Below are 27,905 nucleotides of genomic sequence, written 5' to 3' on the forward strand. Positions count from 1 at the left end.
GTTTAGTTTTATAAGGAACCACCGGACCTCTTTCCAAAGTGATTGTACCCATTTTGCACTCCCACAAATAACGGAGAGTCCCGTTGTTCCACAGCCTCACAATGTATGGTGGTGTCAGTCTGTAATGTTAGCCCTTGTGGTGGGAAGTAATGGTATCTTGTTTCAATTTGCATTTCCCTGATGACGCTCGGTACCTTTTCATGTGTTTATGCTCTTTATGTGTATTTCCTTTGTGAAGTATCTGGACAACTCTTTTGCCCATTTAACACAACTTGGTTTGTCTTTCTTTTTAAAATAGACTTTTTAATATATATCTGTTTTTTAGCAGTTTTAGGTTTAGAAAAAAATTGAGCAGAAAGGAGAGTTCCTCCTCCCCCGCTTCCCCGGATGTTAATATCTTATATTCGTGTGGTACATTTGTTACAGTTGATAAGGCAGTAGTGACATATTAAATAGTCATAGCTTACATTAGGGTCCATTCCTTCTGCAGTATGTTCTGTGGGTCTTGACAAAAGTATGATGACATGGATCCACTCCTCAGAACTTTCCTAAAAGTCCTCTGTGCTCCACCTTCCCTCATCCTTCCCTCTCTTCTTCCCCTTCCCTTTTCGTTGTCTCCATCGTTTTGCCTTTTCCAGAACGTCATATAGTTGGAATCATATATGTGTAGCCTTCGCAGATTAGCTTTTCACGTGGCAATATGCATTTAAGTTTCCTGTGTCTTTTTGTGGTTTGGTAGCTCATTTCTTTGTATTGCTGAATAACATTCCATTGTCTTGATGGCATTGCTTTTTTTTTTTTATTGAGTTACAGGAATTCTTTACCCTGGATACCAGTCCATTGTCAGATACAGGTTTTGTGAATATTTTTCCCAGTTTGTGGCTTGCCTATCCATTGTCTTTATGGTATTTTCTGAGGAACAGAAAGAAACCTTTAATTTTGATGTGGCCTAATTTTTAACTTTTTTCTTGTTCTTGCTTGCTGTGACTCCAGAAACCTGTGCCTACCCCAAGTCATGGAGATACTCTTATGTTTTCCACTAAAGGCTTTATCCTGTTAGCTTTTACACTTAGGTCTGGGATCCATCTCAAATTAACATTTGTATATGGTGTGTGATAGTGGCTAAGCTTCTAATTCTTTTTTTTTCTATATGAATATCTAGTCATTCTAGGTTAAAAAGACTTTCCGTTCTCCATTGAATTGCTTTGGGGCCTTTGTTGAAAATGTCATGACTGTAAGTGTGTGTGGTTCTTTCTGAGCTCTTTCTGTTGTGCTGATTTGCCTGTCCTTGTTGTCAGCACCTTGCGGTGTGGATTCATGCAGCTTTCTAGTTAGTCTGAAATAAAGTAGGGTTAAGTCTTCCAACTTGTTAATCTTTCTCAAGATTGTTTTGTATTATAGTTACTTTGTATTTCTATATATAAATTTCAGAATTAGTTTCTCAATTTCTTCAAAAACTGCTAGAATTTAAAAATCTTTACTTTTCATAAAATCTATATCACTTAAAAAAGACTACTTTAGCTGCTTTTAAGTATACAATTCAGTACCATAGTACATTCACGATGTGTAACCATCACCACTAACAATTGCCAGAACTTGATGATCTTTCCAAACAAAGTCTGTACCCATTAGACAGATCCCCCCACCCTTTCAGCCTGATGACCTCTATTTTGTCTCTACAGATGTGTCCATTCTGGACATTCATATAAATGGAAAAATAGAATAGTCTTCTGTGTGCAGTTTATTTAATTTAGCATGTTTTTAAGATTCATCTATGTTATTGTATGCATTAGAATTTCATTCTTTTTTATGGCTGGATTATACCCACACACAGCATATTTGGCTTATCCAAACACTTGGGTTCCTTCCACCTTTTGGCCACTGTAAGTAATGCTGCTTTAAACACTGGAGTACAAATATCTATTTGGATTCCTGCTTTCAGTTCTTTTGGGTAGATACCTATCAGTAGAATTGCTGGATCATACGGTAACTCAGTGTTCAACTTTTTGAGGAACTCCCAGAATGTTTTCTACAGCAGCTGCACCATTGTATATGCCCACCTGCAGCGCACAAGGTTGCGGTTTCTCCACATCCTGGCCAACATTTGTTCACTGAAAATTTTATTATAGCCATTCTAGTGGGTGTGAAGTGGTACCTCACTGTGGGTTTGATTTACATTTCCCTGATGACTAACGATATTTCATGTGCTTATTGGCTATTTGTATATCTTTGAGAATATAGAAATAGAGACTATTGAATAGAGAAATGTCTATTCAGTCCTTTGCTTAGTTTTTAAATTGGGTTGTTTGCTTTTTTGTTGTTATCCACTAGGATTTCGATGGTGTTGTATTTGTATTATCAGTGGGTAGAATTGAAATATTAATATTGAATCGTTAATCCCTGAACATGATGTATCTCTTTATGCAGTCAGATCTTTAATTTCTGTCAGCAAGATTGAGACTCTGAGTGTAGAAATCTTACACACCTTTTCAAAAGTCTATTCCCAAGTATGTTTTTTCACACTGAGTGTTCTGCAATCTTGCTAGCTTCACTTGTTAACTCTAGTAATTGTTTTGTAAATTTCTTTGGATTTTCTATATAAACAATCTTTTGCTCATGGTCCTGGGAACCTGTCCTCTGTACTTGGGAGAAACTTGTATTTGGTCTGTTAGGGTGGTCAGTTAGTCATCAGAGACAGTGCAATGCACAGAATATAATAGTTGCTTTGTAAATGCTCACCAATGATGATTGGACGGGCCTACTGATGATTGAAAAAGACTTTGTGAAATCGAAGTTTGGACAGCCCTGGTCTAAGGGGTACAACCTAATGATCTGATACATGTGTACGCTGAGAAATAAGCTTAGTTAACGACTCCATCTCCTCACATAATCACCAGTTTTGTGGTGACAACTTTTAAGATCTACACTCTTTTCAAGTATACAATACGGCATTGTTAATTACAGCCACCATGCTGTACAGTACATCCCCAGAACTTACTTAGTTAGAAGTTGTACCCTTTGATCAAAATCTCTCCATTTCCCCCAATTCCCAGCCCTTGGAAACTCCCCTTCTACTCGCTACTTCTTTGAGTTCAGCTTTTGTAGATTCCTCATCTGAGAGAGAACATACGGTATTTTCCTTTCTCTGTCAGGTTTATTTCACTTAGCATAATGCCCTCAAGGTCCGTCTATGTTGCTGCAAAGGTGAGAATTTCCTTCTTTCTCGTGGTTAAATAATATTCCGTGTATATCACATCATCTTTGTCCATTCATCTGGTGACACTCAGGTGGTTTCCATATCTTGGCTATTGTGAATGATACCCCAGTGAAATGGGGGTGCAGCTCTCTCTCTGAGATCCTGTTTCATTTCTTTTGGCTATGTACCCAGGACGGAATTGCTGGATCAGATGGTAGTTTTATTTTTAATTTTTTGAGGAACCTCCATCCTGTTTTCCACAGTGGCTGTACCAATTTACATTGCAACCAACAGTGCCCAAGGGTTCCCTTTTCTCTACATCCTTGCTAAGATTTATCTCCTGTCTTTTGGATAACAGCCATTATAATAGGTGTGAGATGACATCTCACTGTGGCTTTGAGTTCCATTTCCCTGATGATTAGTGATGTTGAGAGCATTTTCATGTACCTGTTGGCCATTTGATGTTTTCTTTGGAAAAATGTCTATTCAAGTCCTTTACCCATTTTAAAATCAGATCTTTTTTTTTTTTTGCTGTTGAGACTGTGGTTTATTCTCTTAACCTCATGATCAATGTTGGCTGTAGCCTCTAGCATGATGAGTCATTTTTGGCTCAGTTCTAGACTGCCTATCTCCAGGATTTAACTGTGACTTTCTCGAGAATTGTAGCTGGTTATTTCTACCTCATACTAGATTCAAATAAGAGGAATGTTATTTACACTTTGTTCCACTGTAGTGACTTGGAGACCATCGGTGTTTCCTACCTGCCCACAGTGCGGCTTGAAACAGTGGGACAGCACTTACCTTTCCGCAAGGCTGGAGGGGAAACACGGGGCTCAGGGCCAGAGAAGAGACGTGTCTCCCTTTGCTACCCCCCGTTTAGCTCATATGAATATATGATATTGTTTGGAGGTTTCTTCACTCTTACTTGTGTGGATACTTCCTTGTAGTTTGGAAAAGCCAACTCTTGCCTTTATAGGACAACTGAGCAGGCGCAAAGCTTCAAGTTCTACAGGGATCAATGAGAGGAGTAGCTGTTACCTGACAGGCACGTCTCCCCTTCCTGGCCGGCTCCTAGTCCCGATACTCACTTGCGACGTTATGGTAAGGCGGAAGCCACTTACTGGCTCTGTGTTTTGGGGAAAGTTATTTAACCTCTGTGCCTCAGTTTCCTCATCCGACACCTTGACTGTAGCCCTTCGGGCAGAGAGCCCCGAGCCAGGAGCACCCAGCTAAGAAACGGTGAGCTAGTGTTTGTTGCTTTAAGCCACTAAGTCTTGGGGTAATCTGTTACAGCAATAGACATACCACTTCTTAGATGAAAAGAAATAATAAAATCAGGATCCTCTGTGCTGTTTTTAATGGTTTTCATTTACTATTTAATTAATCATTAAGATTTTGTTGTGCTTCGGTGGAAATTTTTCTAGGTTTCAGACTCTTTGCCAGGTCAGTCTGAATAGTCAGTGGGCTGCATTTCCAACACCAGAGCCACCACCAGTGCTACAATGACAGCACTCGAGGGCAGGTTTTGCCGTTTCTCCGGGCTCTTACTAAGCAGCCTGGTATGGTATCCAGGTAGCTGGGGCCTAGGTAGAGTCATGTGTAACAGATCCAGGCTTGGAAAGGCCAGCTCTAGATCCTCTCTCCACTCTCATCAGTGATTACTGCTTCGTCCTGCCTCTGGCTTCTGCCAGTAAGTAGGTGGGAATAATCTGGTTAAAACCTTCATTAATTTCTAGATCATTCCATCTGTCAGTCTGTTGATTCATTTGCATTCACATACTGTTTGTCTCTTTAGTAACCAACTCAAGGGATCAGTGCATTAGGCTCTCTGAAGAAGCCCTTTAACAGAAATTAAACTTGGCCAAATCCAAGTCATTCCTGAATGTATCGTTATTAGGGCATTTAAGTAAAACAGTAATTTTGATTTCTTTTAGCTCTATGTTGTACAGTGGTACCTCAGTTTTTGAATGTCTCTGTTGAACATTTCGGTTGACGAACACTGTAAATTTTATGGATCTATGGTAAAAGATCCATATTAGGTAGTAAAATTCATGCTAAATTTGCATTTTTAGGGGTTGATGTTAAAGGTCTGAAATGGATTAATCCATCTTGCATTACTTTCTATGGGGAAACAATGCTTTGGTTTTCAAACGGATTACATTAGAAAACCGAGGTACCACTGGACTCATTTTGTACACAATGATTTTTGCATATTCAAGATTTAAAACAGCTTTGCCTACATGTGATATGTATTTCCAATTTTCCTCCCCCTACAAACAAAAATCTTCATAACCATGGCACGTCCGCTTCTCACAATGTCTGTCAACCCCCTCTCATGGCTGAAGGCTCCTACTTGATTCTGTAGGTACCTCCTAGGCCCCTCGATTCGAATGACCGGTACCTTAGGGGACAGATTCCCTTAAGCATTCCTGCGTCCCCGCCTGGCAAAGCTGGAGAGGGCAAAAATGAAGTTGTCTTTTTCCTCCTTTAATGAACTCATTACCACTGATGCGTCCATTTCAGAGAGAGAACTGACAACCACCTCTCCACAAAACCTGAGCAAGTAGTTCTATAGTATTTTATATAGTCCTTGGGTCACTAAATCCCTGTGTGATGCTTAGCTGCTAGCCGAGTTGGAGGACTGATTTCCAGCTGAATTTTAACCAGCCGTAAAAAAATTAAGAAAAGCAGGCTGAGATGGGCCTACTACCATAGTTGACAAATTCGAAGACTTGTAGTCCACCTCACTTCAAGCTAATACTTGCAAAACTGGCATGTGTGTTACAAATGCTGCTACATAGATTAGATGTAATCGTGTAAACATCTGTTTTAAACAATTCAGAAGCAGCATTGTTTCAAATGCAGTAGCTACTATTATTCCTTGTGGGTCTGTGGGCGTCTCAGTTGAACGCTCAGCTTAATGCAGGGTCCTGATAATCTGTGGGAAAGGCAGTGAGGGACAGGCAGAGGTCAGCTGGTGGGGCCGAGCTCCTTGCTTAGGACCCTTCCCCAGAAGGTGAAGGCTGGTGTTTTTCATTAGACACAGTTCAGTGAAATACCTTTTCATACAATTTAAGAAAACACTGAGGGTGCCAGAAAAATGTATACATATTTTAAGAGAGGAAAACAATTAAAATTATAATACTCAATATATACCAATAACAAAAGATGAATACAAGTCACGTTTGACTTCTGCAATTACAAGAGGTGCTCAAAGTGGTTACCATCAGCGTCCAGACACTTCTGATTATGGCCAACTACTGCTTGAGCAACGTTGACCAAAGTGTCTACTTGTATGCATTTTTTTTGGCACCCCCCACCCCCGTATATCTTGAACTTATTAAAAAAAAAAAAAAGCCAGGTTATGATTTAATGCACTCACCAAACTAAAATTCGCTGCAGTATTTTCTAAGTTTATGCTGTTCTGTGTATTTTCATATTTTTTTCAGGTACTAAGTCAGTGTAAATTGTAGGTTAAACAGTTCTCTAAAAAATAAGTTTTATTAACAAAATGGGCTCACAATATAAAATACAGATAATTGAGGTTTTACTAATTTTTGGGGATGTCTTGTCCTGTTAGGTGCAGCACTGTAGACAAGCAAGTAAAACAAAATCAAAGATTAGCTCCCCTGCCCGAGGCCTGTGAAACTATGAAGAAAACACCAGCCACTTAAGACAAGTTAGTCATTTTTTTTAACCTCCCCTCCCACCATTAACCTCTTGGAAAACTGTTTCTGTCACTTTTATGCTACTTTTTAGCTGTCTTAACCATCCTGACTACTCAAGAGAGCCAGCCTCGGGAAGAAAATGAATCTAAAGCTTCAAGCAGAAGTCTTTCCTGAAACACTTCTAGAAACCAGTGCTAGAAACCCAGTCCAGGAGATTCTGGCTGTAACTCCTACTCATGTCCCTCAGAGCCTTTTTTCCTTCAGCCAGAAGACACCCCGAGACGTGGCTAACCTCACGTGCCCTCCTCAGCTGGCTGTGCTGGCAGCCCGGGTGGCGACTGGAGGAGTGCAGGGAGGCAGGAATGGCGCAGACGTCCCCTTCAGAACTTCTGCAGGAATCTGAGGACGAGGTCCCGCAGGCGCACCCTCAGCAGCTCGTCGTTGTCACAGATGATATGGGTCGAATCTTCCTCGATCTGGATGAGCGTCTCGGCTTCCTGGAGCAGGACGATATGGCCCTTGGTGGTGTCTTCCACTTTGATATCACTGAAGCCGTGCTGCTCCAACAGAAAAGAGAAAGGAGGCTGCTGGGCGCTGAAAAGGAGGCTGCTGGGCTGGCAGGCAGGAGCTTTCAGCAACTGAGAATTCTAACAATGACACTTCCTAGACCTGGCTACATTGAACATTCTAGAAAGTGGCATTTTTTGACACCCCTCAATATAATTCCTCAGAGCAGAATTACAGAATTCAACCATAGTTCCACAGACAGTTGACTCCTGAACAACACGGGGTGAAGGGTGCTAACCCCCAACACAGTTGTCCCTTGGTATCTGTGGGGTTGGTTACAGTACCCCCCTCTCCCTCAAGAATCCGCCTGTAAGTGGACCCGTGCAGTTCAAGCCCGGGTTGTTCAAAAGTCAACTATACTTTAAAGAAGTCCCCTGAACATGTCAAAGCTCATGGAAAGCATTTCTGTAACCTGCTTAAGTTTTTGTGGTCCCAGCGCCTGGGTGCAGGAGGCTGGGATGCCAGGCAGGCCCTGGGCAGCAAGCGCCCTCCTGTCCTCGGACAATGCCATGCTTCGTGGCATCTCACCTTGGGATCTGGCCAGTCCCTCTCAAGGGAGGAGATAAGGCAGCACAGCAAATACGTCTCTAGCCATCTCTGATACGAATTACAGGATCTTTCTTACACAAAGTTGAGAAAGAAGAAGTGGAAAGAAGACTGGTTTGCCTGACAGGGACACCAGACAGGTAATGACTGACCCAGGGAGGTGACCTCCACGTAGTCCTAGAAAGCGTGCAGGGCCAGGTACTAACATTCCCCCTGCAGAAGGAAATGAGGCAGAAATGGTGGAGGGAACGGTTAGGGTCAGACCCCTAGGAAGGAGTCAATTCCCGGATGAACCAGGCAGAATAACTAAGTAAAGGTCTTTCTGGGGGAAGCAAGTTACCCCGTTTTTAGAAAAGCAAGTCAGTCTTGACTTGCGTCAGTCGGGGCTGGGAGCATTGCACGTGCAGGCGGAGGCAGTGAGGATGGGCTCACCTACGTCACATGACCTGTGTCACATCACACGGGGTGTCCCAGCTGAAGCCCACGAGCACTCCCACATGACTGACGAGGGGGTGATGCCCTCCCTTCAGGGAAAATTAAACGACTAACGGAGAAAACAAATCCTAAAAAGGGAAAGCCTTTGAGATTTGGAAGAACTCAGAAACTGCGATACTCAGCTTGGATAAAAGGCATCACTCATAGTTTAAGAGAAGAAAATCTATCCTGGAACTTTTGATTAGAGTTAGTTGCAGTTGTTGCAAGAAGCAACATGAATAATATATATTTATCTAATTCCTTCTTTCTATTAAGGATTCTATAATTCTAACGGTAAAACTGATCTCTGAAGTTCTGTGACTGAAGCCAAAATTGCAAAAACGTTTAAGGTAAATTTTTTTCTTAAAATTGTAGTCAACAAATCGATTTCTCGGGAGGAGCAGCCATGAGGGGCCAGGATGGCTGTGCCGTGGAGAAGGCCCGCTGTCCTCCGGCTCATCTGGGAATTGCTGGCCCTGCTTCCCAAACTCCCAGGGACCCGCCACACTGATGCCCTCTGCCCCCACTCCTGACACTCAGCCCCAGACTCTCGTCCCCTGTGACACAGCCATGCGGGCTCTCTGACGTAGAAAAGTGCAGCTCCAGGGGGGGCCTTTTCCACCCAATCTCTCAGCCTCTAGGTTTCTGAGGAGAGGCCTTTCCTCACTCTAGTTCCCATAAGAAAGGGGGCTTGATGGGGCCAGCAGAGCAGCACCTGGGGGCCGCTGGGAAGGAGGGCACGCTCTTCACCTCTGTGACTCTGCCCTGGTTCTGTCCCCTAGCATGACCTTGGACCAGGCCGCTGCTACAGGGACAGGCGCTCGAGTAAGTGCAAAGCAGCCACACACTCCTTGAGCGGGAGGCCACGATGCAGAGCAGAAAGGCCGGCTCCTGGTTTGGACACTGCAAACACGGACTCACCTTCTCCAGGGTCTGCACAAACTGCTCCACTGGGATGGAGCCGCTCAGCAGAGGCTTCAAAACCTTGCAGTCTGGGATGTCATCACTCGCCCGCTTTCTCTTCTTACCACCTGTGGGCTGGGCGGGCCTGGGTGGGGGCTAGAGCAGAAGGAAACATGGATCTTAGCAAGAACTTGCCTGGGAGCAGCGGAGATCAGGGCAGGACACCGAGAAAGAACCTCCATGAAGCTGCCCGCCCCTCAGGTACCCCTTCCCGGAGGCCCAGGGCCAGGCACCACCCGGGGTAAGGTCCGCGGCACCTGCATTCAGGGTCACTACTGGCTGGGGGCTCCAGCTGGACTTCTCAATAGAAAGCTAATGCCAACTCTCCACATAGGATCAATGTCTTATTTGGCAAAGATATCTTTTATCAAGGTCATTGTTAATTCTAATTGATTCAGTTCAGGCTTTTCTGAGTATATTCTTAATAAACTGTGTTGCCAATTGCAGGTAGAACAGCAGCACAGCCGCAAAGGATGCTGGCTGTGCGGTCAGACCCAGGGGCTAGAACCCTTCCGGCTCCGGAACCTTTGTCAAGAAAATGAAGTCAGAGCAATTGCCTATAAAATGGTGCTAAGAGAGTTTTGTGAGGATTAGCAAGACAATGCGTGAAGGAGCTAGCACGCGTCCTGTGTACTCTAAGTGGGCCGTCCGCGTGCTACGCAGGGCCCAGCAGGTTTTCACGGGGCGTTAGCACCATGCCGCCAGAGCCAAAGCACAGCGGTCACCGTACCATGGCTGTGCGGCCGGTGCTGCCACCTGTGTCCTCAGGCCTTTGTGGTTTCAGGCCTCCTATGGGAGGGGCTGGCTCTGCTGCCTTTGTGTCCCCCACACACCCACGAGTGCCCTGCAGTGCTCGGGTGGGTGCTCCAGAAGCACTCCTGTAACGATCGTGCCTGCGGGAGCTGCGTGACTGACTGATACCCCACTCACAGCTGGGAGCAGCTCTCAGGACGATGCGCGGCCCCGTCTCTGTGAGTAATAGTTGCCCTTCCCTCTTCTCTCTGAGGCATTTAGTTCTCAGTGCCCGCTTTGTGTCACGTCTAACCCATCCCGCAGGCTGGGTCTGGTTGCTGGTTTGGGAGGCAGGGTCCTGCGCGCTGGTTGGAATGCTACAACCTCTTTTTGTCGGGGCAGTTCCGACTTCGCACAGGCCCCGGAGGTGCCTCATGGAGGCAAGTGCAGCCCACCTTCCCCTACGATACCTGAAGAACGTGCTTGTTATCTTTAGTGTGCAGCACGGCAGAAACGGTTGCCAAGGAAATGCCAGGCTTAATCTCCATGGGCACCAACGAATCTGCGAGCTGCAAGCAAACAGGATTTCCGTCAGGTTCACTCTAGTGTGAGGGCGTGGGGGCTGCAGGTGACGCCCCGGGTCAGCTTACCACACATCACACTGTGCAGCTACGTCTGTCGCAGTAAAGGGAGGCGGAGGAGACAGGAACGGGGTGGTGGCGGATCAACGGCTAAGGAGGAAGAGAACTAAGCTGCTCGCCCTGGCGCTGGCACCCCAGGAGGCCGACGCCTCTGTTGCTCCCTTTTGTTAGTCACCCCCCAAACGACATGCCACCACCCTGCCAAGGGCTCAGCTCTGAACCATCACAGCCAATGTAATGGGCTTATATTGTTGTTTTAAAGTGAATTAATAAATATTTTTAAATGCCTTACTTTTAACTTCTAACACAGCAAACAGTAGTTATCACTGATGTTACTGAAATCTGTTTGGATCTCTTACCTACTGCTCTGAATTAAAAAAAGAACTTCAGTTAATTCTGGAAAGGACCGAATGTACTGGAATCGGGGTCCCCACTGGTGGCACCTGGCGGGCTCCCCACCAGCCTTGCTCAGGGCTGTGGACATGAGCAACATCCAGGAGCCTGGGCTTCAAACCGAAGATCTGGATTCTATTGTGAACTACAAAGGGAACTCTGGGGACACTGCTTTGTAGTGAGTTTTCCTACCTCTTTTTACTGTGTGTTAAAATCTGTCTCAGAAGACAAAAGGAAGCCAGAAGCAGCTTCCTACAGTTCTCTATTCCGTCGCTGCAGGAGCGGGGCTTTTGACTCTTGCTGCCCCCCTCGCCGGCATCAGACCAGCCACTCATGCAACACACCTCACCTGCCCCACACGCTCGGCATGCTTTTGAACTTTTCCCCTATTCAAGCAGGCTTAGATTTCATGGAACTATAAAATACTTTGACTTTACTAGGTCTTTTAAATTATACTAGAATGCATACAAATAAAGTTTCTCCTTATTTTTTGGTTACTCTTATCTCCATCTCTCTGCATTCGGTGAAACTGGACCCTCACTCATAAATGAGGTCCAAGGAGCTGGACAAAATCCACAGCCCCAGGGGGGTTAAGGACCGAGCTGGCATCAGCACTTGTGTCCTCTGGGATCCCGCGCAAAATGTTACCAGAAGCAGCAGTCTTGATCTTACAGCTGCTGCCTCACTACCTGATACATGAGAAGGCTCTGGAAATGCCACCTGTCTTCCCACTTACTTGCTTAAGGGTCTAGGTTCTTTGGTTCATCCATATCTGACACAACCCAAAAGCAAGCCACTGTCTCCTGCCGGAGACTCGCGTGGGCAACCCGAGCTCACCTCCGGCATGATTTCGATCTTCTCATACCGCCGCTTGAAGGGCAGGGTGAGGACCTCGGCCCGTCGGTAGGACACAGGTGGCGGCTGGCAGTCGATCATCAGGTCCGTCCTGTGGGACTGCGCGGGGGGCGGCTGCGTGTACTGCTCAGGGCAGACCACGTGCAGGGGCTGCGGGCCAACGGGCTGGGTGAGCACAGAGCAGCCACGCGGAGGCCCGTTCCCCGCCTCATCCCAGCTCCTCCCACGCTCAGGCTCCCCAGAACTCCCGTCCTCGCAAACCCAAGTAACCAGGGAAAGGAGAGAGCAGTGCAGTGTGGGGAGAAGAATAAAAACTTCAGGGCAATCCCTGAACCGCCAGCCAGCTACCCCTGCTCTCCCTCCGCAGACTTCTTCCTTTTACCTTCCACTTTCCCCCAGTAACTTCTCCCCTTTCTCTATGACTAAAAATGCAAAATGAAAAAAAACAAAAGCAACAACAAAAACCAAACCAAAACAAACCTCTTAACAAGAAGCAAAATGACACTGTGAGTGGAACTGACCCAAATGTGCAACAAGGGCCCAATACACGCTTCAGTGAAACTTTCTGCTTGATGAATATGTTCCTAGAATGACTTTTTCTGTGTGGGGCTAGGGGGAAAATTTGCTTTTAACTGGACACAGATGGTCCTCATAAAAAATCATAGCGGTTTATGCTTTCTCCTTCCATTTCTGGTTTCTTTAGAATGGAAACTTCTTTTAGGGTGTAGAGCTCACTACTTTGAAGTTTGACAGGTAACTACTATGTGCCCCGGCTCTGCAGATGTTCAGAAGTGAGGAAGACAAGGAACGCAGCTAGACCCCCTCCCCTCACACCAGACACACATCCTCAGAGGTAACAGGACCACAGACGGAAGGACGGACGGATGGGAAGGCCCCAGCACGGTTTCTTTGGTTACCTGCACTTCTTTCAGCAGCTTTGACACTTGGATGAAATTCAGTCGTGTATCAATGGGGCAGTAAATGCATTTCATGGCCAAGGGCTGGTAGGGAGCCAGTGCTTCCAGGTAGGAGAAGTCAGGTTCTAAGGAGAGCACGAAAAAGACAACTGAATATGCAGGTAACGGAGGAGCTGCCAAGCGAGGAGGCAGTTGGTGTGGTCGGCGGGGTGAGCCAGGGAGTCAGCGCACAGAGGGAGGGTGACGGGAGCCGATTCCTCGTCATCGGAGAGGGGTCACTTACAAACAGGGAAAGGGAGAGGCGAGAATGAACACTGTAGGATGGAGGCGGAATTGCAGGTGTGGGTGTGAGCTCAAGGTTTTCAACATAAAGGCACAGATGGGATAAATAGTAAATGGGCGCAAAGGGAAAGCTCTGCCCTGCAACCGAATGCCAACTAATAAATGTACAAGAAATGATGAAATTTTTTTTAAAAAAGCACCATGTGGAAATCATCACAGTAATAACTTCTTCAGCTCAGAATCACCAACAGATGCTAAAAAAATTAGATAAAAATTTGGGGAAGACCAGGATATACACATAGTCTCCAAGAGTCCTCCCACACAGTATACAAAACACAAAACCAGTGACTTCAGAGGAGAAACCTGGCACAGACCACTTGAAACCAGTGCTGCAAGCTAACACTCAAATCGCGGGCCATCTGCTTGTCAGAAGAGTAAGAGGACCTTGAACCCCAGTCAGGAAAATGCTTCTGCTGACACCTGTACTCCTGTCAGCAAAGCCCAGCGCATCACGACTGGGAACCGTCCTGGTCTTAACGGCCAGTTAGTTCTCTAAGGGCCGCTCCCTGCTTGATGCGGATTGTTCATTCCACCCGAGGAAGCTGCCCACCTTGTGCCAAAAGAACTGGCTCACAACTGGTATGAAAAATGGTATGTTCCCAAGGCAGCTCGTGCCTCCATGGAGACACCACTCCTTACGCCCTCAGGCTGATGCTCACCTGCCACATCCAGTGGGTTCAGGATAAGTGACAGAACTTGTAGATTTTTCAATGACCACCCCTCCAGTGGAGCCTGTTTCCCTAAGAAGTGTACCCAGAAATCCCCCACATGAGGCCAGCACAGGCTGCTAGGGAGAGATAACTGACCCCCCTTTTTATGTGTGCTCTGCGAGCTGCAATGCCCACGGTCACTGTGATACTGGAAGAAGTGGTGCAAAAGTGATCGCTGACACTAGCAGACATCACAGACACCCCAAGTTCTGCTCTGGGAGCGCAACGAATCAGCTTACATTGAACTTCACTACCCAGAGTTGTCGTGGACAGTCACATAAGCCTTAATTTATTCTTAGCTGGCTGAAGAAAAAATATACTGAAGCAAACACTTCGTACTGCGCCTATGTAAACAGGGTCCCCACTGTCAGATGCAACTCTCCTCCGAAAGAACAAGAGAGACCCTCAATCCTGCTACAGACAACATTTCCTGGACCACCCCTGCTAATACAACTAGGAGATGGCGAGGTTCTGAGTGTGTAGCTGACCTCCCCTGTCTGGCCAAAGGGGGGCCTAGGAGAAAAGCAGCCGCCGACAGCTGCTCTTCCGAGCTCTCCTGGCACTGGCGGCTGGGCTTTGCTCTTAGCAGGGGCGGGCCTGGCACTGGCAGCTGGCCGTGGTGTTCTGTGGGAGAGACACAATTTCGCCAACACTGACGCCAGGTAAGGCCATTCAGTGACGACGATGGATCAAGACAAAAACAAGAGGCCACTGTAATCATGCCTGGGCACAAAACCATAGCACTGTCCAGACCACCAAAGCAGCCTATCCCGGCTCCATTCTTCTTGCCTTCCAGATGAGAATCACAAAGATACCCAATCAGAGAACTGCTCCTGCTTCCCGCTAGTACCTGACCCACTGCAGCGTCCCACCTCTGGGAACCCACCTCAAAATCACCTCACACAAGCCCAGATCCATACGGAGGTCTTTCTAACAAGCTCTGAGATGGCGCGCATTCTCCCTTGCTGCAAGCAGCCCATAAACCCAGCTTTGCGCATCTACCAGTGTGCTCCTGGTGGCTTTGGGCTGGGGGACACTGACTCCTGACAAACAGGCTTAGCACAGGGAAGGACCCAGTGTCCCTGACCCCGAAGCTTTGGGCACAGCGAGACTCTACTCCATCACTTGTCTTAAGAGTAATTAGAAAACTCCAGGAGGGCAATCGATACTTTCTCAACAGCCTTTATGTGCTGGGTTCTGTACGAAGTGCTTACAACGGACCACTAAATGCCAGAGCTGCCTGAGGAGACGGCCACCAGCAGCCCCACTTTACAAAGAGGAACGCGAGGCTCAGAGCTGAGGGAACTGCTGAGGTTACAGTAAGTTGGGCCTGACTTCAGCTCAGGGTGTTTCACTTCATCTTCCATAAGATGTTCAAATCCCAACGCTGTCTGAAGCCCTTAAACTGGTCAAATAAAACAGTGATTAAGTAAAACCCGTAGCTGATCTCATGAAAGGATTTGTTTCACTGAGGGGTTCATCTCCAGAAGAAAAACGGCAAGCCAGAGTCAATTCTAATCAAAGTAGCAAGACCTAGCTCGGGAAATGATTCCTAAATGGTAGAACAAGACTGGGGACTAGAATTCCTGCAGTTATGGAAACAGCTTACAGAAGCCTACCCAAGTGAGTTTACTGAAATCTGGGAATTTCTCAGGGAAAACCCCAGAGAAACAGATGTGAAAGCTTTATCCAGCAGCGTCATCTCAGCACATTCTGCTTTACCTGACGCTTTCCCTCGTGCTTTCTTCAGCCTTTGGTATTTATGACAGAAGAGTGTTCAGATTCATGCCTCCTTGTAAAATTCACCCTGGGTCTCTAACTGGTAGGTACATCCAGTGACAGCCAGAGGAAAGAGGGGTTTTGGTGTTTACCCACCTGTGAAGATGACAGTGTTGAGACTAGATTTTCCCCAGAGCTCCATGAAATGGACCACGTCCCCAAAGCGGAGGGAGGGGTGCCCGGTGAACACCACGCACGGCTGCCTGAAATCGTTGCTGAAGTCGCCGTGGATGCGGGGGTAGTGCTTCAGCTTGTTGGTCTGAATGAGCTGGAACAGATACAGGAGAAGGCACGTGAAGCGCTGCTAGCCTGCCTCGGTGGAAGGAAGAACACAGCACGGGAGGGACGGACCAGGAGGAAACTAAAATTACAAACGAAACTTACTAAAATTAGCCAAAGATGGAATTTTTTTTTCCCCAACTACAATGGAACTTTCTGAACAGATGGGACCTTTTGGTAATAGGAACATACTAACCGGGAACTTTTATTCAGGTTGTAATGACTGACAGAGTCTTCCTCTTCCTTTACTGCTTCCCGACACACCGAGCCCCGGCCCCGGAAGTCCCCACTATCCGTTACTGTCTGAAGTATAAGTAACCTTCAAAAACATGTGCATCACCCATAAACACCTCACACAGGAAGGACCTCCTCTTGAGAAGCTGTAAGTTACTGTGGCGACTCAATAAAGACAGACCAAACTGGCTTTCAGAAATCTGGGAGACGGGATGGCCTCATGACACAGAGGCCACAGGACGATGCAGGCCACACACAGCCTCACACGTGTCTCAGAAGTGTATGTTTTCAACCCAAACAGTCTCCCTTCCAGCACAATTTTTGATGATACTCTCCCACCATCAGGCCCGACCCAAGGCAAAGCCGGCATCTAGTGACACTGCTCAGAAACCACCTCAAAAGGCCGATGACAAACATCCCTAAGACCTCAGAGCCCGCAAGCATCAACTAAGCCAAAGGGAGTATTCCCGCGGATGCGGCGTAATGGATAAAGAAATGGTCTGGGACATGGCTTCATCCTGAGGCAACCCCTAATGCTTAAGCGGGGGGAGCCCCACCAACAACTCCAAGGCCAACTGAAGTCACCCCAATAGTGAGAATGTGGCCAGAGTGGGACAGTCCCCAAGTGGAAGCCGAACTCTCTTCACTTGAAAGATGAAATCTTTAATTCAGAGAGACCTGCTTTTATTTGAAGGGCTGCAGTTCTACCCTGGAGCTTTAATCAGGTGTCATATGTGGGGTGGGATACGCACAGGAGAGATGGAGCAAACACTGAATTCCCAAGTAACATGCAAATAGAACTGACATTTTATAACCTCCTTGGCCAAAATCATTACTCGCCCCAGTTAAATGGGTGAGCGGCTGTCTGAAAGACTACTAAGTCTATTGTATCCAGAGACAGCAGGCAGATGAATGGGGTTCTAAGAATAGCAGCAGGTCTCTGCACACAACTTAAGTCACTTTTTAGGCGTCGCCTGCAGTGCCTGTAGCTCTCCTGATCAATGCATAGAGACTAAGATAAATTCATCTCTTTGTTTGCCACTTGCATCGACCTTTCCAGCTGACTCACTACATTTGACCGTCCAGAACTAACATGCTATTGCAGACCCTGTCAGTTCCTCAAGTGGTTATACCAATTTAAACATCTTCTAAAAAATACATAGCAAAAAATCGGGAGTATCTCTACTGTCTGATAGGAAGAGAATGGTTAAGTACATTTTAGTATGTTTATATGATAAGCTATGGTATATTAGGCAGCAGTAATCATGATATGAGCTACATAGAAAAATGTCCATGACACGCCGTTTGGTTAAAAAAAAAAAAAAAAAAGAGTGGAAACAAAATGCGTATATATCTATATAAAAATACGCAGCAGTTCTGTGAGGGGGTTCTATTTTTTTAAATTGAGGTATAACTGACATATAACATTATATTAGTTTCAGGTATACAACATCATGATTCGATATTTGTATATATGGCAAAATGATCACCACAGTAAGTCCAGTTGCCATATAGTTACAATAATCTGTCACCATAAAGTTACACTTTTTTTTCCCTTGTGATGAGAACTTTTAAGATCTACTCTCTTAGCACGTTTCAAATATGCAACACAGTATTATTAACTATAGTCATTATGCTGTACATTACATCCCTGTGACTTATTCATTTTATAACTGGAACTTTGTGCCTTTTGACTCCCCTATATTTTAAACTGAAATGTTAGTCTTTTCCTCATTAAAACTTTACATCTATCATCACCATAACTAACTGGAAAGGAGACTTTGATAATAAATAAATCTGTTATGCAAAAAAGTTAGTGGTAGATATTGGAATAAAATTCCTCACCCAGTCAATAAACAGTGGTAAGCTATGAGGTATATAAACACACTGGTACTATAATGTGTTAATAAGAAGAGAAAGTAGTGAATCTGGAATGAGAACTTCATTGTCATCACACACAGGAAACAAAGGGCTAGATGAGTTTATGTAAGGATTTTTTTTTATCTAATGGCCTGCTGTCTCCATCCACATCCATTTATCTGTGTTTCTTTCTTGCTCTGACTCAGTAATTCCATTTTCTTACCTCTGCATGAGGGAAAGGAGGTTCTGGGAGATACACCTTCGTCTGTTTGTTATGACAAAGCCTTAAAGAGGAAAAACAGACCAGCAAGTGAGGGAGGGCACACAGGGTCATTTGTTGCCACCTAGTGGTGGCAGCGCAAATATAAAACACTAAAGTTTATTTGAAATTTTCCTGCTGGTAAATCTCAGTGAATAAAAGCCAGCATCTACAAAGCATTCAGAACATAACTCTCTGTGAGCATTTTTTTAACCTTTAAAATTCCTTAACACATTTTTGCTTAGAAAGTAACATTGTTATTTTGCAATAATTTTAGATTTACAGGAAAGTAGCGAAGATAGTACATAGTTCCCGTGTACCCTTCACCTTGCGTGCCTGATGTTAACATCTTAGAACCGTGATACATCTGTTAAACTAAGAAATAATATTAGCACATTCCAATTAACTAAATCCAAGGCTTTATTTGGGTTTCAGCAGTTTTTCCACTAATGTCCTTTTTCTGTTCCAGGATCCAATCCAAGATACCATATTGCATTAGTTATGATCAGATACCTTTTTCAGACACAATTTCCTGTTTTGAGCACCTAAGCAGCGCTGGTTACTCTAACTGGAGTGTAACTAAGTGTTATACCTGAACTTGGAGACACTGAATGTTTGTAGCGTGTGTTACAGTCCTGCTGACAAACATGAAAAAAAGACCTTGACCACAACTAAAGGGGCAGGAAAAATGTCTTTAAAAAACTGTGTGTGTTAGAATGGGGGTGGGCAGCATATGGGGTGTGTTACGACAGAATAATGTACAAATTCCTTTTTAATTAAAAACTTAGAATATCGTGTCCATCAGGCCACCACAGCACTAAAAGGGATTAAACACCCTATGTGTGTTTTCATACCCCTGAACGTGTGGAAACACCATTTTCAGGCACTATTAGGTCTAGTTTAAAAGTTTAACTATTTCCCCCATCCCTCCCTTTTTTTTGACCAGATGAGTTAGATTCAAACATGCATCTAAATAATACTAAAAAGGTTCTTCACATTATTCAATAATTTACCCACCTAGGATTTGATCAATTTCCTGCTGTAATAAAACTTAACTTGGTCAAATACACTATTGAAATGAAAAAAATACTGTTTTTCTTGTTAGATTTGGTATTATAAATGTATTTATTCATTTTTATATATTTTTTTAGACTTTTAGATGTTTTAATTAGAATCATTTTGAATGTTTATTTAGAGTGCATTTGGATCAGTTTCATCTGATTAGCTACCGATGGCAATGTGAAATTCCACTTTGATTTTTGGGTCTTGGTTATTACAAATTTAGACAACAGGAGCTTGGGCTTTAAAATTTGTTTCTCTTTTAGAATGCAATTTTCCTTTGTAACAGGCAGAGGATAGCATGTGAGAGAACAAATATTTCTGTTGCTAATTTGGAAAGTGCTGATTAAGTGAAGTCTTTCACCCTTCCTTCCTTGAATAATGATTCTTCTAAACTCTAGCAATGCAACAGATTTGGCTTTCATTAATACAATCTTCACATCATAGAATACGGAAAAACAACAAAATGAGAGTTTCATAGTAATAGGGGGAAAAAACAGGATTTCTAGTCTTACTGCTTCGTATTGAATCAAAATAGAACGCAGAGAAAAGAACATGGACATACCACTCGGCAAAAATCTGGGAAAACTCAAGCGAACTGTTAGCCACAGGAGAGATGAAGTAGAAAGGGATGCTGGAGAGGCCGGCTGAGTCGATGTATTGGTACAGGCATTCCAGGAGGTCATAGATCACCCCAGAAGGGTAGCAGGGAACCAACACGTTTCCTCCATTCCGGACTGTCAGTGCTAGAAAGTGGGAGCCAGAGGGAAAACAACAGTATCAAAAGAACAGTTTTATAAAAGTAGAGTGGAACTTTAAAAATAGTATTTGGATTTCTTTCCCTTTCCTATTTCTGTTCGTACAAGTCACATGTATCATCATCTGTTGCTTTTGAAGAATAGCACCAAAGTGCGAGAGTCCAGAGGTGACAAGCAGCTGAGTGTGTAATCAGTGCCTCCGTCCCCAGGGAACAGGATAGAACAGGATACGTATGCAATTAAGAGTTTGGGTTTTAAAGGTTACCAGGAACAGCGAGCTTCAGGACAGACCCTCCAAGCTCTTGCGCGTTTTAGATCCTGCTCAAAACTTGGCTGGCTTCGGCTCTGTTCATTCTCTGACCACTGCTGAATGACCTCTAAATAGGTCACATTTTTCTGTTTGACTCATTTTAGTGACATTTTCTTTCGTTAAGGTTTTGTCTGTAAGAAAATGCTCCATACTTTAAATACTTAAATTATTAAATGAAAAATTGCAACGTATGGGTATAATCCTATTTGAAGTTGTAACTGGCTGAAAAAAAAATCTAAGTACCCTCTTGAGTTTATGTGGTTTTTTTTGTTTGTTTTTCAAAACAAACTGAAACAAGCAGCAGTACCTTGAATACTGGTTGACTTGCTATGGGAAAAACCGCAATCAGTGGTCAGGGCTCCAGAGGGCTGCCTCTTGGCCAGCCTCTGCCTGAGCTCCAGGACCCAGGTGAGCCACTACAAGCCTGCTGAGCCTCAGTTTCCTCCTCGGTTATATTAGAGGAGTGAACTAGGTCAGTGGTTTTTAAGCTTTAGTTTGTGTAAAAATTGCCAGGAAACATGTTGAAACACAACTTTTCTTCTGAATTTCTCCCCTCCCCAGAGAGTCTGACTTCCTAAGTCTGTGGTAGGGCCCCCAAATTTGCATTTTTAGCAAGTGGCCTCAGCGATCCTCAGGCAAGTGATTACTGCACCGCACTTTGGGAAATAGTGGATTAGATGTAAGGTCTCTTTTAGACCTAGAGTTCTTCGTGTCTATGATTCCAGATTATAAACAAACATACAAACCAAAGATTTAATTTAAGACTAGTCCAATACTTTTTCCAAGTTAAGAAAAAAAGTCCTTTAACTTAGTATGAGCAAACAGCGAAAACCAAGTCCATGTTTTTGGCATGGCCACGTGAAATTTCAAAGGCTAGTGACCGTATAATGTGAGAAGACGACCACCTCTTTCCCCCAGAGCAGAGGGAAGACCACTCACAATTGCTGCTACGTGTGAAGGGTCTGTGCTCATTAACTGCTCTTCGGAAACTTTTAGGTGCTGAAGGCTTGTGTCCCCCACCCCCCATTCACCCTAATGACGCCCTAACTCCCTATGTGATGTATGGAGGGGGGACTTTGGGAGGTCATTATGTTTAGGTGAGGGTCGAGGCCCATGACGGGATGAGGAAGAGCCACCAGAGCTGCTTCTCTGCGCTCTATGAGGACACAGCGTGGAGGAGGCTGTCTGCCAGCTCGGAGGAGGGTCCTCACCGGTCGCCAACCTGCTGGCCCCCTAACCTCCGACTTCCCAGCCTCCTAAGCAGTGAGGAACAGATGTCTGTCATTTTAGCTGCCCAGTCTATGGTATTTGGTTATAGCAGCCTGAGCTAAAACAGTAACCAACCTACAATTTTCTAAAAGACAGGATTCCTAGATTTTATTGATAATTATATCCAAAGAAAAATAAATTTCTTCCAGGTAGCAAATACAGCACAAGTCTCTCAGTTTAGTCTTTCCACCAAAAAAGAAAAAACTTAACACCAACCAAATATCACTGGGGAAACATGGCACCCATCCACTGTATCGCTGTTGTGAATTCAAAGTACATACGGTGGTCTTTTCTGGGCTATTATTTGCAAAACAGTGATTTCTTCCTTGTTTGACAACTGCCATCCTGGAAACGTCCCTGATCTGCCACCAAATCCCAGTCAAAAGCAAGAAGATTAACTAAGAATTTTCTATGTAAATCAAGTGAGAGAATATTGAGTATTTGTTGTATGAAGTACTAAAAATTTAAATTTACCATTATAACAACCATTCTGACGGCACGTTCAGATTTAAGTTGCTTAAGAACTGCTTTTGCTGACCACAGGTTTTGAAGGATCAGCAAAAAGACTGTGAGTAAATCCCCATTTAATCCCCAAAAGGCCGTAAAAGGGGAAACAGAGGGTGTGAATCTTGAAGGGAAGGGGCAAAACATTCTACAGAAGCAAGGTATCAAAAACTAAATTGAAACCACATCCTCCAGAAGGCTGGAGGGGCACACATACCCAGGTTGCTGCAGAACTCGCCCACCATGCCATCCGGGTTCGCGGTGGGAATCTGCGTGAGGCCTGTCAGAACCAGGACGTCGCTGTTTTTGAGGGAAGCTTGGTCCATGGGCTGAAAAACCAGAGAACTACGCATAGTAATTTTAACAGGGATGTTATCTACAAATAGTAGAGGAAAAAGAGAATATACGCAATGCTCCTTCTATATCTAGCTGACCAAGTCCTCTTACGCCCTCTAATGAAGTCTGTCATCGAAGAGCGGCTGCCCAAGGGGCGCAGGGACTCAGGGGAGGAGGCACTTTAGCAGGTGATGGAAAAGTTTTGTGTTAACTGGGGTGGTGAGCACATGATAGCAAAATGCATAGAACTGTACATTTAAAATCTTCGGGTTTCATCAGATACAAATTTTACTTCAACAACAACAAACAGCACCTTTCTACAAGGCTTTTGCTCCTTTCAAAGTGTTATCTGACACTCACCATTGGCAGCCCTCGCACTTGAGCGTGCAGCAGAGTCACCTGGAGGGTTGGCTGAGACCCACCTCGCCGGGCCCCACCCCGAGCGGCTGAGCTGGGCCTGAGAATCTGCATTTCTAACAAGTTCCCCGGAGACGCTCTGGTGTGTGTGGGCATCATGCCTTGAGAACTACTACACCATATAATTTGATTCTCAAAACAACTCTGCAGAGTACATGACGTCAGTGTATGTTATGAAAATACAGACTCAAGGAGTCTGGGTGATCTTCCCTAAGTCTCGATGGCAGAGGAGCCAGGAAGAACAATGGATTAGGAATTAGAAACACAAGGTTTCCTTCCAGTTCTATTACCAGCCACATGACCTCAGCCAAGGCTCCGAGCTGGGTGTCTTGTAAAGAGGGCACATTTCATGACCCATCTTCCTCCAGTGATTTCTGAGAGTCTCATGATCTTCCTATGACCTATAAAATCCTACGGTGCACTGTTATCTAACCCTCAGGACTTGTATCTTTACTTTTTTACCTGGCACAATTTGAATTTAATTGTGATTTTCCCCCCTAAGTAAATCAGAATTGAAATTAGAAACAAAAATGAAAGCTCATAATTAAGACACTAGAGAACTCATAGATGTTTTCATTTTATAACACATCTTTTCCTCAGTTTCATTTAGTATTCTCACTGGAATCTTAGGGGGGTGAAAAAATAAGCAAGCCCAAACATGGTTTACCAAGAAGCCTCATCCATCCTTTCTCTATTCCAACCGGATTTCCCAGTAAAGCAATAAAATTCCAAATTGTAGTGTAGCAAAGACCCATCATCCGAGTCCACGTGCTTTTTGATCTATTTTCCTTCAGCATTTTATATAAGCATGGATATATGGGCTTCATTATTTTTTAAGTAACAGGACTGTGGTTATGTAAGTTGCCTTATAATCTGAAAAACATTTCTTTAATGTGAATACAGAAAAAGTATGGTTGTGACAATCATACTGAATAGCTTCTAATTCCTATTTGCAGATGTATGGCAGTGTGTATAGGAGCTTTTCCTCCTCTTGGGCAGATCTGATGTACCTATTTGTATTTCTCTAACAGATACAGATACATTCACTGTTTCCCCAGCAGGACGGAAGGGGAAACACAGTACAGGGGTTTCTAGCAGCGAGTGTGTAGTGAGCCTGGGACTGTTCATTGTGCACATGCCATCAAGTGGAAGGAAACCGGAATGGAGACAACAGGGACCAAGCTTCGTTCGGTAGCATATTCAGCTTAAAATGGTTCACTATTTTATATGGAGCTTAACAGAATGAGCCAATAATGATTCACAGGGCTGATGGGAGACAGGGGAATTGAGGGAGCCCAGGAACCCCCTGAATTCGTGTGTATGGCTATGCACATTTTTCTATAGATTTAATTGGGTTGCCATATAGAGCCATGACCCTGAAAAGGTTAAGAGCTACTGATCTAAAGGAAATATATAATGGAGAGTGAACTCTGGCCCTGAAAACACCACAATCTCTGAACCTCAACCCTCAGCACTGACTTCCTTAAAAAATGAAATGCCTGTAATCAAAAACAAAAGTACGCCTGCACTATGAATCCTACGACATTGGAAGTTATGAGATACTTCATGACCAGGTCAGACTAGATGTTTGTAATTTTAGCCCTATTAACTCAGGAGACATTTCTTGTTGGTTCCCAGGGCTACCGTGTAGGAGACTTAAAAGGCTTTTAGTGACACTCTCCAAACCAAGCTGACACCACCACCACCTCCACTTCACCACCGAAGGGCAAATGTGTACATTGCTGGTGTCAACAGACACTCACTGAGCACTTCAAGTGGGGACATTTTATTTGAACACACAAAACCAAAACATTCCACTGTGTCCAAAAATCAAATAAAAACATCTTACAAGATAGAGCATGACGATCACGTTTGTAGAATAAAATTGTGAAAAACGCTAGGCCCCAAGATTCTGGGGCAAAGCTATGGGGCCTCTGCTGGCTCATTTTTGTTGGATATTTTGCACAGGGCGTGAAAAAAAGGAGACCAACTCTCCAGGTCCTAGAAGTTTACAATCTAGCTGAAGAGAAGACATGTCTATATAGTGAAGAAAGAGGATTATTCAAAACGCCATAGAAAATATAACGCAAATTTCAAGAGTCAGCACTGAGTATAGAAATACCAAGAGGAACGCAGACTAGAGAGCCGCACCAGGCCAGCCTGGGTTACTCACTGGTACATGCTTTTTGGCAGATGAAATTCTGGTTCTAGCTTTCTCTCCTTCTTTGGCCAAGAAACTTAGAATCTACTTAAGACAGCCCAGGTTACTATGTCTGAAACGTCTCTGAGACACCCCTTCCCTCCCCACACCTTCCCCCGTACACATGCTCCATGGCCTCCACCACCTTCTATCCCTGTACTAACCACACTCAACTGTAATTTCCTGTTTACTTGTCTGTGTCCCCCAGAGGACTAGGAAGCTCTCCGAGGGCAAGGACTTTGTATCCCTATTGCCTAGCAAAATTCCTGACACACAGCAAATACTAAATAAGCGTTTACTGAATAAATGAGTGCATGAAAAGCACACAGTCTGTTAGGAAATGTGAGGGCATTCCCTCCTGGGAAATAGTGCCCTGGAAGTCAGGAAGGTGAGAATAAGCACGTCAACTGTGGGAGGAGGGCCTGGTAGGGCAGAGGAAGGCAACCTGTAGATGCCAAATGAAGTGACTTGGCTGGAATGGAAAGATGACATTGGGGCTGAGAAGAGAGTGAAAACAGGAAAAGTATAATTGGTAAAGGGCCAACAGGTCAGAATCATGAAGCTGCCGGGGGTGGGTGGGTGGGGGGGGGCAATAAGATGTCAACAGTTTGAAGCAGGAGAATGACGTTTTTGTTACAATAATTAGAGACGCTGGTGAAAGAGGAGGGTGAGACTACATTGGGGGTCGTGGGGTGAGCACTCTGAAGGCCCCTACAGCCGCCCAGACATAAAGGGAAAAAAATTATAATTTCATGGCAGTTGAGGATATGGAAGCAGCAGATCTCATGACACCACAGAAACCAACAGACGTCTGGGAATGGTCTGGATATACAGGAAAATGGAGAAAGCAAGATCTTAAGATAACTCCCAAATTTGAAATCAGAGGTGCAGTCAAGGGAAATTTAAGAGATGCAATGATTTAGAAGAATGAAGAGGCAATAATAAGTCCAGTGTTGGCAAGTTGCAAGTGTTTGGGGGACAGCTAAATGGGTTTATCCTGCTAGTAGAAGATAGAACAATGGGGTCTGCTGTATATGGAGCTTAGTCAGCCAGGTACCTTCATTGAAGTAGTTAATAGAAAGGTCATTTATTTAGAGAGAGGAAAGAGGCGCGGGTCCAGGACCAAGGCTGGGGGGGACCCCATAAGGCATATGGAAGAGGAGCAAATAAAAGAGAAGCACACAGTGCAGTGAAGAGCTTCCTACTTACAAACACGAGGAGTCTGGGAAGGGAGCATTATGGTGCTTTCACCCTATAATATGGCAAAAGATCAAGCAGAGTAAGAAGAGGAGGACGACAACAAAAAGATTGCTTCAGAAGCCTAGACGAAAGGGAATTTCACCAAGGGATCAACGACCAGTGTCAACTGCAGCTGTGGGATGCCATGGAAAATAGAACAAGTAAGAGTTTGGCCGGAATCTGATCACTGTGGATCTGGAGATGAGAAACTGGGTCCGTGAGGTAAGAGGGAGAAAGCCAGGTGAACAAGCTGAACAGGGGAAACCTCATCACGGTTAAGAGAAAAGGAACGCAGTAGTCAGGTGATGAGGCAGTCGTCTGAAAACCTTTGTCCAGATTAAAAACCCTCAGGTTTGCTTAAAAGCAGAAAAGGAGGGATTGGTGAAAAAGTTAATGAAGCAATGACCGCTACTTCTTTGATGAGAGGAAGGAAGAAACATGTTTGAGATCCTGAAGCCCAACATAGCCAGTTTCTAAGGCCAATTCAAAGCCCACTCCTCCAGGAGGTCTCCCTGACCCCCACAGGGAAGTGCACCTGCTTCTGAATCCCACCGCACTTTGGTGGATTTCTAATCCGACGGTATTGATCGCTTGCAGCCTGGAGGAAAGTCCTGTAGGTACATATCTTCTTCCCATTTTAACTTCTGTAAATGTAATACCTACCCATCTGTGCTCCCTTCTCAGCCTAGCACATTCCATTGCCCAAAGTAGGGGCTTGGGAAACACCACTGATTAAACGAGGGAACAAATGAATGAATACATGAAGTTGCATACGTTATTTCTGAGAGCAGGAACTATTGTGCAGAGAGAAGCTCCCCACCAGAGAAGAAATGAAACAGCAAGTGTAAGAAAGGCACAGACGGGAGTCTGGCAGGCGGTGCCATCTCTCCCTCCTTGCTTCATGGGATCTGGGGACTGCGCTCAATTCTCCAAACCGATCACGAACCATCAGCAGCTCAGCTGCCCCGCGGCCCCAGCCCCCAAATCTATTAGGTCTAACTTTGACTCGTGGGCACCGTGCCCACTGTGAGGACAAGCAGACCGACCCGAGGAGGTCCAGCTGCAGCTCTGGGACAAGGTGGGTCTGTGTCCACGGGGAGGAAAAGCTTCCTGTCTATTGGCCCTGAAAGCTGAGGGGGAAGCTGGATGCTGTGGCTTAATATTTTGGGGATGTGGCTGTGTCCTTTACCCAGCAAGAGTGGGCCGTCCTGGACATGTCCCAGGGAGCTGTGCAGATGTGATGCTGGAGAATATCATCAGTCACCTGGCCTCCATGGACGGAGAACATGAAGCCCAGAGAAGTGAAGTGATGAGTTTCATGCTGCCCGCTCTTGAGCGGAAGGGTCAATTCTCAGCCTAAGCCTGGCTCTGATGCCTCACAGAAGAGCGGGGAACTCA

The 27,905-nt window shown here is 44.9% G+C and overlaps 1 protein-coding gene and 1 long non-coding RNA gene across 8 annotated transcripts in view; one reads left to right on the forward strand and one right to left on the reverse strand.

Annotated features, from left to right (window-relative positions):
* Positions 1–6,678: 6,678 nt before the first annotated feature.
* INTS9 (integrator complex subunit 9) overlaps positions 6,679–27,905 on the reverse strand; it is an 82,317-nt gene continuing 61,090 nt past the window's right edge. For 4 of the 7 annotated variants that reach the window (XM_081077283.1, XM_081077284.1, XM_081077281.1 and 1 more), the window contains 9 exons: positions 22,533–22,644; positions 20,040–20,220; positions 18,380–18,440; positions 15,880–16,051; positions 12,953–13,077; positions 12,018–12,185; positions 10,617–10,715; positions 9,373–9,510; positions 6,679–7,421 (listed from right to left, as the gene is read on the reverse strand). In XM_081077283.1, coding sequence (XP_080933409.1) covers positions 7,245–7,421; positions 9,373–9,510; positions 10,617–10,715; positions 12,018–12,185; positions 12,953–13,077; positions 15,880–16,051; positions 18,380–18,440; positions 20,040–20,220; positions 22,533–22,644 — 1,233 coding nt within the window. In that variant the 3' untranslated portion in view covers positions 6,679–7,244. Of the gene's footprint in view, positions 7,422–8,973; positions 9,511–10,616; positions 10,716–12,017; positions 12,186–12,952; positions 13,078–15,879; positions 16,052–18,379; positions 18,441–20,039; positions 20,221–22,532; positions 22,645–27,905 lie in introns of those variants that run through there. The other 3 variants (XM_081077280.1, XM_081077278.1, XM_081077279.1) reach the window with 1 other exon arrangement.
* Positions 6,956–11,677, forward strand: LOC308509334. Its single transcript, XR_013995180.1, has 3 exons — positions 6,956–8,117; positions 8,728–8,801; positions 9,234–11,677. It is a non-coding gene; the product is annotated as an uncharacterized lncRNA (long non-coding RNA).

The sequence above is a fragment of the Rhinolophus hipposideros genome, assembly GCF_964194185.1.
Source record: "Rhinolophus hipposideros genome assembly, chromosome: 16".
NCBI classification, from domain to species: Eukaryota; Metazoa; Chordata; class Mammalia; order Chiroptera; family Rhinolophidae; genus Rhinolophus; species Rhinolophus hipposideros.